This window comes from Somniosus microcephalus, chromosome 22, assembly GCF_052327205.1.
Source record: "Somniosus microcephalus isolate GS21.2 chromosome 22, FLI_Smic_1.0, whole genome shotgun sequence".
Taxonomy (NCBI): domain Eukaryota; kingdom Metazoa; phylum Chordata; class Chondrichthyes; order Squaliformes; family Somniosidae; genus Somniosus; species Somniosus microcephalus.
The window spans coordinates 41099059-41110524 of NC_141008.1; the positions used below are offsets into that span (position 1 = coordinate 41099059).

The window sequence follows — 11466 nt, forward strand, 5'->3', positions numbered from 1 at the left end:
CCGAATCTGGAGGGACATTGTTACTGATCTGTGCCACCTGCTTGGTCAGGATCTGCAGCCGCGTGAACGCTGCAGAGCCTCTCTGTCCGTGATGGCTACACTGACTGATGGCCTCCATTTTTATGCAAACGGATCCTTTCAGTCAGCCATTGGGGACAATGTGACTGACGCTCAGGCTGCAGTCCGCTGTTGCATCCGGCAAGTGACAGAGGCCCTTATAGGCGAACGCGTCCATTCATTACCTTCCCTCGGACCCTGCACAAGCAGGCGGAGGAGGAGGTGGAGTATGGGCAGGAGGAGGAGGAGGAAGAGCAGGCGGAGGAGGAGGAGGAGGAAGAGCAGGCGGAGGAGGAGGAGGAGGAGGAGGAAGATGGAAGGGCTGCTGAAAGTGGAAGATCCATACGTCAGAGGCTCCTCTGGACTCGTCTCGACACCCCTGTGGCAGAATGATGAGAGTCTTACCTCAGGCGCACTTTGGATGTTTGAGGGTCTCTGCATGCCAGCATCACTGAAAGTAGTCACATGCACCAAGCAACATTGAAACTTCTGTTTATTGACACAAAAGTCTTGCATTACAGCTAAACAACATAAAGTGAGCAGAAACCATAACTTACAAAATAAATGTGACCTGTTCGGCCAAGCCGCAAAACTCAACAAAAATCTGCAACTATAACAGCAGCTGAGGGTGTCCTTCAATTTGGACAAACAAACGTCTCAGCACCTCCCTCTACAACTGGCCCCTTGAGGGAGAACGACTTCTCTTGCGCGCCCGGCCCCTTCCCTCCCTGCTGCTCCTACGTAATTGCACCCCAGTGGCGGCCTCAAGGCTGGGGGACGCTTGCTGACTGTCTGGACATGCAGAAGCCCCTGAGGTACGGCCTGGCCGACCTCTGGGCTTGGAGGGTGCGGATGCAGGATGCTTGCTTTGAGCATGGCTGGAAGCAGTGTGGGCTGCAGGTGGTGGCAGCTGCAATGCAGGCGTCCCAGCGCTGGCATGTGCAATGGTCTCCTGACGAGAGAGGACACCTGCACCATGGTCGGACAACACACTGGCTATCTGAGGGGAGCGGTTCGGCTCATCCGGCACAATCGCAGGCTCCACGGATTCCTGGCATTGTACGGGAGTGGAAGGGCCCGGGGTGATCCTATCTGATGCAGAGAGGGTGGCTGCAGTCAGACATCGCGTTGCGTCAATCTGGCTGTGGAGGAGCCCAGCAAGTGGCTGCGTGGCAACAGTGAGGACCTGTGTGCCAGGTGCCAGTGCTTCGGAGAACGCCTGGACAGTTCTTCCCATGGCTTCGGACAAGGCAGGAGCCGACCGCTCCACTGCCTCGGACAAGCCCTGCACAGACCTTTCCAGGGATTGTCCGAAGCCCTGAACAGTCCTTTCCATTGCCGACTCAAAGCCGTGGACAGTCCTCTCCATTGTTGGGCCGAAGCCCTGGATAGTCCTGTCCATTGTGGCCCTGAAGCCCTGGATAGACCTGTCCATTGTTTCCCCGAACACCTGGAGAGACCTCTCCATTGTTGTGCCAAAGCCCTGCAGAGTCCTCTCCATTGTTGCCCCGAAGTCCAGCATACTCCTAGCCAATGAATCTATTGACTCAGGCATCCTCTCCACTGCAGCCATCAGCTCCGTGTGTCTGACCCGGGCCTGTTTGCTCATCTCTGCCAGGCGACGGACCTCATCTGCACTCTGTGCAGCAGTCATGACGACCTGCCTTGCCCTGCGGGGAGACGGTGGCCGAACTTGCCTATCCCCCCTGCGTTGCTCCATGCCACTTGGTCCGGCAACTGGTTCATCCTCAGAACCACCCCCCCTCCCCTCCAGGGGACTACTATCCCCAGTCTGCAGATGTCTCAGCTCCCCGGATTCTGCAGCGGCTGGTCCGGATTCCTCCTGGTCCTCGCCTCCGGTGGCACTGGCACTGGCAGCTTCAGCGCGTTGAGCCCGAGTTGGTGCTGCTTCATCTGAAAGTGGGAGGTGGAAGAGTGGCTTTAGCAGAAGGACAGGTTTGCTGAAAGGCATGCCAGATTGCGGCAAGGCTCTGACATGGCTGCACACTGAGGATGCATGCTGGCGGGGGGACCAAGTGGAAGGCAACAGGTGGAAAAGGTGAGAGTCTTACCCTCGCTATCGGTAATGGGGTCAGCAGATGCTGTGGTGACAGGACCAGACAGACGTCCTCCAAGTATCTGGTGCACTCTCTCCTCCAGATCCGTTAGAGTGACCACTTGTGCAGGTCCGCCACCGGTTCGACGCTGCTCCTTCCGGATCTGCGCCATCTTGGACTGCAGGGGAAAGAAGGGGAGGTTCTGTTACATGAGGCCTTGAGACCTCCTCGCATGCCCCCATTGTGCAAGAGCCCTTACATGAGGCCTTGAGACCTTCTCACATGTCCCCCATGGTGCAAGAGCCCTTACATGAGGCCTTGAGACATCTGTCCATGTGTGTGCCCAGCACGGTGGCATAGTGGTTAGCACTGTTGCCTCACAGCGCCAGAGACCCGGGTTCAAATCCGACCTCGGGCGACTGTCTGTGTGGAGTTTGCACATTCTCCCTGTGTTTGCGTGGGTTTTCTCCGGGTGCTCCGGTTTCCTCCCACAGTCCAAAGATGTGCGGGTTAGGTTGATTGGCTATGATAAATTGACCCTTAGTGTTAGGGGGATTAAAATACATGGGGTTACAGGGATAGGGTGGGATATGTGGGGGTTACGGGGATCGGGTGGGATATGTGTCGGTGCAGGCTCGATGGGCCGAAATGGCCTCTATCTGCAATGTGGGGTTTCTGTGATTTCTGTGAAAGGGCTATGGGTGCATACTGACAGAATGCCATTGGCGCATCATTGCAGCAGGGTGCCCGAAGTCAGATGCAGATGGAGGGAAGCACAAGTTTGGTAAACCATCACTCACCCTGACGATCCGTGTGAGGTCGTTGAATTTCTTCCTGCACTGAACAGGGGTCCTGGTCGCCATGCTGATGGAGTTCACCCTCACAGCAACCTCCCTCCAAGATCGTCGGTGAGCCTTCTGATTTGGCCTCTTGCCATTATCCGGGTACAGGACCTCCCGACGGCGTTCAACTGCAGCCACCAAGTGGTCCAGAGCCTCAGCGCTGAAGCGCTCTGCTCTCTGCCTAACCTTCTCCATAATGATCACCTTGTACCGCCAGACAAGGGCGAGCACCGAATCTGAGGCCTGCAGAGCGTTGGGTGTTGAAGCTCAGTCTGACTGACCCACCCCTTTAAGAGCCGGCTGGCGCCTGTAGGTCTCGTGCTTTGCCGTAATTGAGTTCACCTGCGCTGCGCCCGTCCGCGTCGATATTGAGTAGCGCCTGACCTTTTGTGCCTTAAGAGCACCGTGCAACGGCTGATTTAGCGCCTCAATCCCCTTTGGGGGCGAAGCAACCCAATATCGCGCCAGGCGCAGATAAGTCTCGTCTGGCTATAAACTTTGCGCATCGCCAGTTCTAACGCCTCAAGCGGGGCTATACCCAATTTCTAGGCCATGCACGAGTTTAAACTGCAACAGGACTTTACTGTTACCAAACAGAGAAAAGCAAGACCAGAGCTGCCTTTGCTTTTTCTCAGCACCCAAAGAACTGTGTCTAAACTAAAGCCAGCATCCACCACCAGATTGATACATTTTAAAGGGTCAGATTTTGATGCAGCAGGGCATCTAACGGAGTTTGCTGCTAGTTAGACTTGCCCCTTGCGCCCTTCAGCTCAACAAAATCTTTGCCCACAAAGTTGCTGCAAGTGCGAGCTGATAACGGCTCAGAGGGGGAAACGGGGCACCAGGGACCTGAGTGAACAGGACAACCAACAGGGTATCTCCATAACCAATCAGATTTAAGGATTGGGAAATAAACAGCGGAAGGACTGAGAAAGAGGGCGAATTAAAGGGGGTGAATTCAATGTCAAATCAGGTAGAGAAAGAGAAATATAGTGAGGAAAAGAAAGTGTGGATCAAGAGAGAGAGAAAAAGGAAAAGTAAGAACTTTTTTACATTTTAAAAATCTACCTGAAAATACATAACCTGAAGAAAAAATACATAACCTATAGATATGTGAAGAGAAAAAGATTGAAGTCAAGCGTAGGTCCCTTGCAGTCAGATTCAGGGGATTTTATAATGGGGAACAAAGAAATGGCGGACCAGTTAAATACATATTTTGGTTCTGTCTTCACAAAGGAGGACACAAATAACCTCCCAGAGATGCCGGGGAACATAGGGTCTGATGAGAGGGAGGAATTGAATGAAATCAGTATTTGTAGGGAAATGGTGTTAGGGAAATTGACAGCATTAAAGGCCGATAAATCCCCAGGGCCTGATCATCTACATCCTAGGGTACTTAAGGAAGTGGCCCTAGAAATAGTAGATGCAATGCTGGTCATCTTCCAAAATTCTTTAGACTCTGGCACAGTTCCCATGGCTTGGAGGGTAGCTAATGTTACCCCACTATTTAAAAAAGGTGGTTGAGAGAAAACGGGGAATTATAGACCGGTAAGCCTGACATTGGTAGTGGGGAAAATGCTAGAGTCCATTATAAAAGATGTAATAGCAGAGCACTTGGAAAACAGTGACAGGATCGGACAAAGTCAAAATGGATTTACAAAAGGTAAATCCTGCTTGACTAATCTACTGGAATTTTTTGAGGATGTAACTGGTAGAATAGATAAGGGAGAACCAGTGGATGTGGTGCATTTGGACTTTCAGAAGGCTTTCGATAAGGTCCTGCATAAGAGATTGGCATGCAAAGTTAAAGCACATGGGATTGGGGGTAAGGTACTGACTTGGATAGAGAACTGGTTGGCAGACAGGAAGCAAAGAGTTGGAATAAACGGGTCTTTTTCTGAGTGGCAGGCAGTGACAAGTGGGGTACCGCAGGGATCGGTGCTAGGACTCCAGCTATTCACAATATATATTAATGATCTAGACGAATATATATTAATGATCTAGACAAGGGAAATATATGTAATATCTCCAAGTTTGCAGACGACACAAAGCTGGGTGGGCGTGTGTGCTGTGAGGAGGATGCAGAGAAACTCCAGTATGATTTGGACAGGTTGGGTGATTGGGCAGATGCATGGCAAATGCAGTATAATGTGGATAAATGCGAGGTTATCCACTTTGGTGGCAAAAACAGGAAGACAGATTATTATCTGAACGGCAATAAATTGGGAGAAGGGGAAGTGCAACGAGACCTGAGTGTCCTTGTGCACCAGTCGCTGAAGGTAAGCATGCAGGTGCAGCAGCTGGTTAAGAAGGCAAATGGTATGTAGGCCTTCATAGCGAGAGGATTCGAGTACAGGAGCAAGGATGTCTTGCTGCAGTTGTACAGGGCCTTGCTGAGACCACACCTTGAGTATTGTGTGCAGTTTTCGTCGCCTTATCTGAGGAAGGATGTTCTTGCCATGGAGAGAGTGCAGCGAAGATTCACCAGACTGATACCTGGGATGGCAGGAATGACGTATGAAGAGAGATTGGGTTGATTAGGCTTATATTCGCTAGAGTTTAGAAGAATGAGAGGGGATCTCATTGAAACTTATAAAATTCTAACAGGACTAGACAGACTAGATGCAGGAAGGATGTTCCCGATGGCGGGGGAGTCCACAACCAGGGGTCACAGTCTAAGGATAAGGGGTAAGCCATTTAGGACTGAGATGAGGAGGAATTTCTTCACCCAGAGAGTGGTGAACCTGTGGAATTCTCTACCACAGAAGGCAGTTGAGGCCAACTTATTAAGTATGTTCAAGAAGGAGTTAGGTATATTTCTTAAGGCTAAAGGGATCAAGGGATATGGGGAGAAAGCAGGGACAAGGTACTGAATTTGGATGATCAGCCATGATCTCATTAAATGGCGGAACAGGCTCGAGGGGCCGAATGGCCTACTCCTGCTCCTATCTTCTATGTTTCTATGAATGAGACTCTACACTTGTAATAATAATTTTCAGTGCCAGAGAGGTTGATTGGCAGTAATTAACAATTATCACATTGTTAAAAGTGTGATTACACTACTAATTACCAGCCCTAAATATCTGCGGTGCATTTAGTTCATATCTGCTGTGCAAATATAGCACTTCCATGACATTCAATGCATTTCAATGGTGAGGCAGACACTGAGATGCCATTTTCAAGAAGCTAACAGCGGAGCAGTGCAAGTCGAACAGCAACTTTCAGATATTCACATTTAACTGCGCAGCTGCTTCTTGCTGTAACATTTACACATAAATAATGGCAAGTGCCATTAGCCTCACCATTATTGTTTCAGCAAATTCTGGCCCAATGTTTCCTCCAAGCAACACCTTCAAGATTCACCCTTAGCTGTTTAGAACCATAATACTGCACTTAGAGGCACCCACTACCATTTCCCACGGAATAGCCCATTATTCAAGATGGCAAGCTTTCCAAGGAGGTCCAGCAACAACACTAGAAGTGCAGCAATTCATTTACAAATGCCTGGAACATCAACACAGTACCTTACAATGCCATTCAGCACATCTTTGATGAAGATATTGAATAGGATGGGTGCCAGTGACCATCTTGCCTCAATCCTCTTTCAAAAGAGATAGGTTCAGTAATTCTCTCTTCAACCGTATGCAAATCCTGGAATACATGTTCTGATATAATGCAAGAGTTAGCTGTTTACTCCAATAGCCTTCAGTTTCTTTATTAAGGGCATGTGAGGCACTCGGTTGAATGTCTTACAAAGGTCAATGAAAACTATATGTGGGTTACAAAATCAACAATCTCATATAAGCCCATAGCTGTCCCACACATTCCTCCTGAGAACAAAATCCAGCCTGTTCTTCTTGATTACATTGTGGATCTTGTACTCATTGGATACATATGCTGCAACGATGCCTAAAACCACTTTAAGTGCCAATAATATCAGTGAGATTCCTTGGCAGTGTTCAGACTCCCCCTAATATACATAAACCCATAATTATCATCTGGAACACCCAGTGTATAAATTCACCAAAGAAAATCTTTTTCCCAGCCTCAGGCAGTTCCCAGGCGAGTAACCATTCTTGTCATTTATCTCGAAGACTATAACCATTTTGTACCACCCCCTTACCTCGATCAGTTTTCAGGAATTCAGCATAAAAACCATCCAATCCCTACCACCCTATCATTAGCTAAGAACATAGTGCAGTCTTCTTCTTACCAGCAAATTGGCTCATGCTGGATTTCTTTCTGCTGAAGTAACTCCACTGGCTTTTCCAGCCTCTATGTAGCTGGGTCCTTACATAGAAGATAGGAGCAGGAGTAGGCCATTCGGCCCCTCGAGCCTGCTCCGCCATTTAATGAGATCATGGCTGATCATCCAAATTCAGTACCCTCTCCCTGCTTTCTCCCCATATCCCTTGATCCCTTTAGCCTTAAGAAATATATCTAACTCCTTCTTGAATATATTTAATGAATTGGCCTCTACTGCCCTCTGTGGTAGAGAATTCCACAGGTTCACCACTCTCTGGGTGAAGAAATTCCTTCTCATCTCTGTCCTAAATGGCAGGGAAAAAGCGGGGAATTATAGACCGGTAAGCCTGACATCGGTAGTAGGGAAAATGCTAGAGTCCATTATAAAAGTTGTAATAGCAGAGCACTTGGAAAGCAGTGACAGGATCGGACAAAGTCAACATGGATTTACAAAAGGTAAATCATGCTTGACTAATCTACTGGAATTTTTTGAGGATGTAACTGGTAAAATAGATAAGGGAGAACCAGTGGATGTGGTGTATTTGGAGTTTCAGAAGGCTTTCGATAAGGTCCCGCATAAGAGGTTAGCGTGCAAAATTAAGGCACATGGGATTGGGGGCAAGGTATTGACTTGGATAGAGAACTGGTTGGCGGACAGAAAGCAAAGAGTTGGAAAAAACGGGTCGTTTTCCGAGTGGCAGGCAGTGACTAGTGGGGTATCGCAAGGATCGGTCCTAGGACCCCAGCTGTTCACAATATATATTAATGATCTGGACGAGGGAATTGGATGTAATATCTCCAAATTTGCAGATGACACAAAGCTGGGTGGGAGGGTATGCTGTGAGGAGGATGTCGTGAAACTCCAGTACGATTTGGACAGGTTGGGTGATTGGGCAAAACATGGCAAATGCAGTATAATGTGGATAAATGTGAGGTTATCCACTTTGGTGGCAAAAACAGGAAGGCAGATTATTATTTGAATGGCAATAGATTGGGAGAAGGGGAAGTGCAAAGAGACCTGGGTGTTCTTGTTCACCAGTCGCTGAAGGTAAGCATGCAGGTGCAGCAGGCGGTTAAGAAGGCAAATGGTATGTTGGCCTTCGTAGCAAGAGGGTTCGAGTACAAGAACAAGGATGTTTTGCTGCAGTTGTACAGGGCCTTGGTGAGACCACACCTTGAGTATTGTGTGCAGTTTTGGTCGCCTTACCTGAGGAAGGACGTGCTTGCCATGGAAGGAGTGCAGCGAAGATTCACCAGGCTGATACCTGGGATGGCAGGAATGACGTATGAGGAGAGATTGTGTCGATTGGGCTTATACTCACTGGAGTTTAGAAGATTGAGAGGGGACCTGCGTGAGGTACAAGCAGCGTGGCAACTTTAAAAGGAGGAGCGAGGCAAGGCCCGACCACAGCGGCTGACCTGGGAGTGGAGTGAGCAGCGACGCCCGACCAGAGCGGACCTGCGTGAGGTACAAGCAGCGCGGCAACTTTAAAAGGAGGGGCGAGGTGAGGCCCGACCACAGCGGTTGACCTGGGAGTGGAGTGAGCAGCGACGCCCGACCAGAGCGGACCTGCGTGAGGTACAAGCAGCGCGGCAACTTTAAAAGGAGGAGCGAGGCGAGGCCCGACCACAGCGGCTGACCTGGGAGTGGAGTGAGCAGCGACGCCCGACCAGAGCGGACCTGCGTGAGGTACAAGCAGCGCGGCAACTTTAAGAGGAGCGAGGCGAGGCCCGACCACAGCAGCTGACCTGGGAGTGGAGTGAGCAGCGACGCCTGACCAGAGCGGACCTGCGTGAGGTACAAGCAGCGCGGCAACTTTAAAAGGAGGGGCGAGGCGAGGCCCGACCACAGCGGCTGACCTGGGAGTGGCGTGAGCAGCGACGCCCGACCAGAGCGGACCTGCGTGAGGTACAAGCAGCGTGGCAACTTTAAAAGGAGGATCGAGGCAAGGCCCGACCAATTCAACAGCAGGGGAGAGAGGTCAAAAGTAATCAAAGTGTGGCGTCACCAGGAAGCAGGTAAGTGATTGGTTGGTGAGTATTTCTCTCCTTTTTTAAACTTTAACTCTGGTTTATAGTTGCTAAGGTCTCTCTAGTGTAGCAGGGACTGTTGGTAAACCAGTTAACTGTAGTGTAATTAGTGGGATTGATTGATTTAATTTAAATTCAATTAATTAAAGGGTAAGTCATGGCAGGACAGCCGGGCCCCGTGATCGGCTCCTCCTGCGAAATGTGGGAACTCAGGGACACGTCCTGTGTCCCTGACAACTACATGTGCAGGAAGTGCATCCAGCTGCAGCTACTGACAGACCGCATTGTGGCGCTGGAGCTGCGATTGGATACATACTGGAGCGTTCACGATGCTCAGGATATCGTGAATAGCACATTTACAGAGTTGGACACACCACAGGTAGAGGTTGGACAGGAAGAAAGGGAATGGGTGACCAACAGGCAGAGTACTAGGCGCAGGCAGGTAGTGCAGGGGTCCCCTGTGGCCATCCCCCTCTCCAACAGATACACCACTTTGAGTACTGTTGGGGGGGATGGCTTATCAGAGGAAGGCAGCAGCAGCCAACTTCCTGGCACCAGGGGTGGCTCTGCTGCACAGAATGGGAGGAAAAAGAGGGGTAGCGCTATAGTAATAGGGGATTCAATTGTAAGGGGAATAGATAGGCGTTTCTGCGGCCGCAAACGAGACTCCAGGATGGTGTGTTGCCTCCCTTGGTGCAAGGGTCAAGGATGACTCCGAGCGGCTGCAGAACATCTTGGAAGGGGAGGGTGAACAGCCAGTTGTCGTGGTGCATATAGGCACCAACGATATAGGTAAAGCGGGATGATGTCCTAAAAGCGGAATATAGGGAGTTAGGAGATAAATTAAAAAACAGGACCTCAAAGGTAGTAATCTCAGGATTGCTACCAGTGCCACGTGCTAGTCAGAGTAGAAACAGAAGGATACTTCAGATGAATACGTGGCTAGAGGAATGGTGCCAAGGGGAGGGATTCAAGTTCCTGGGACATTGGAACCGGTTCTGGGGGAGGTGGGACCAGTTCAAACCGGACAGTTTGCACCTGGGCAGGGCTGGAACCGGTGTCCTAGGGGGAGTGTTTGCTAGTGCTGTGGGGGAGGGTTTAAACTAAAATGGCAGGGGGTTGGGAACCTGAGCAGGGAGACAGAGGAAAGGGAAACAAGGATAAAAGCAAAAGATAGGAAGGAGAAAAACAAAAGTGGCAGTCAGAGAAATCAACGGTTTAAATCAAACATGGCCACAGTAAATAATAATTCTAATAGGTCTAAGAGCATTAAAAAAACAAGCCTGAAGGCTTTGTGTCTTAATGCGAGGAGCATTTGTAATAAGGTGGATGAATTGGCTGTGCAAATAGAAGTAAACAAATACGATTTGGTTGGGATTACGGAAACGTGGCTCAAGGAAGGCCAGGACTGGGAACTCAACATCCAGGGGTATTCAATATTCAGGAAAGATAGGCAAAAAGGAAAGGGAGGTGGGGTAGCATTACTGGTTAAAGAAGGGATTAACACAATTGTAATGAGGGATATTAGCTCTGATGAGGTGGAATCTATATGGGTAGAATTGAGAAATACTAAGGGGAAAAAAACGTTAGTGGGAGTGGTTTATAGACCTCCAAACAGTAAGGCGGAGGTTGGGGATGGCATTAAAAGGGAAATTAAAGAAGCGTGCAATAAGGGCACAGCAGTCATCATGGGTGACTTTAATCTACATATAGATTGGGCCAACCAAATTAGTAACAATACTGTGGAGGAGGAATTCCTGGAGTGTTTACGGGATGGTTTCCTGGACCAATATGTCGAGGAACCAACCAGAGATCAGGCCATCTTAGACTGGGTATTATGTAACGAGAAAGGACTAATTAGCAATCTTGTTGTACGAGGCCCCTTGGGTCGGAGCGATCATAATATGATCGAATTCTTCATTAAGATGGAGAATGAAGTAGTTGACTCGGAGACTAGGGTCCTCAATTTAAATAAAGGAAACTACGATGGTCTGAGGAGTGAGTTGGGTAGGATTGATTGGGGAATGGCACTCAAAGGGTTGACGGTGGATAGGCAATGGCAAACATTCAAAGACCGAATGGATGAACTACAGAATTTGTTCATCCCAGTTTGGCATAAAAATAAAACAAAAAAGGTGACCCAACCGTGGCTAACAAGGGAAATTAGGGATAGCATAAGGTCCAAGGAGAGGGCATATAAATTGGCCAGAAAAAGCAATAATCCTGAGGATTGG

General features: G+C 49.2%; 1 protein-coding gene across 1 annotated transcript; it reads right to left on the reverse strand.

The window, feature by feature from the left end:
• Nucleotides 1-338: 338 nt before the first annotated feature.
• On the reverse strand, nucleotides 339-6688 carry LOC147102201 (uncharacterized). The gene is made up of 3 exons (XM_085964496.1): nucleotides 6481-6688; nucleotides 2130-2292; nucleotides 339-1971 (listed from the first exon to the last, which is right to left on the reverse strand). The coding sequence occupies exons 1-3, from the start codon at nucleotides 6541-6543 to the stop codon at nucleotides 728-730; spliced, it is 1470 nt and encodes a 489-aa protein (XP_085820622.1). The 5' UTR covers nucleotides 6544-6688; the 3' UTR covers nucleotides 339-727.
• Between the last annotated feature and the right edge of the window lie 4778 nt (nucleotides 6689-11466).

Bases quoted from the DNA above. Each gene is read 5' to 3' on its own strand.
- LOC147102201 (XM_085964496.1), bottom strand. From the start codon at position 6,543: ATGGTCACTGGCACCCATCCTATTCAATATCTTCATCAAAGATGTGCT. The intron at 2,293-6,480 runs GTACTGTGTTGA...TTTCCCCTGCAG, and splicing joins GTGCTGAATGGCATTGTAAG to TCCAAGATGGCGCAGATCCG. The intron at 1,972-2,129 runs GTAAGACTCTCA...TCCCACTTTCAG, and splicing joins CCCCATTACCGATAGCGAGG to ATGAAGCAGCACCAACTCGG.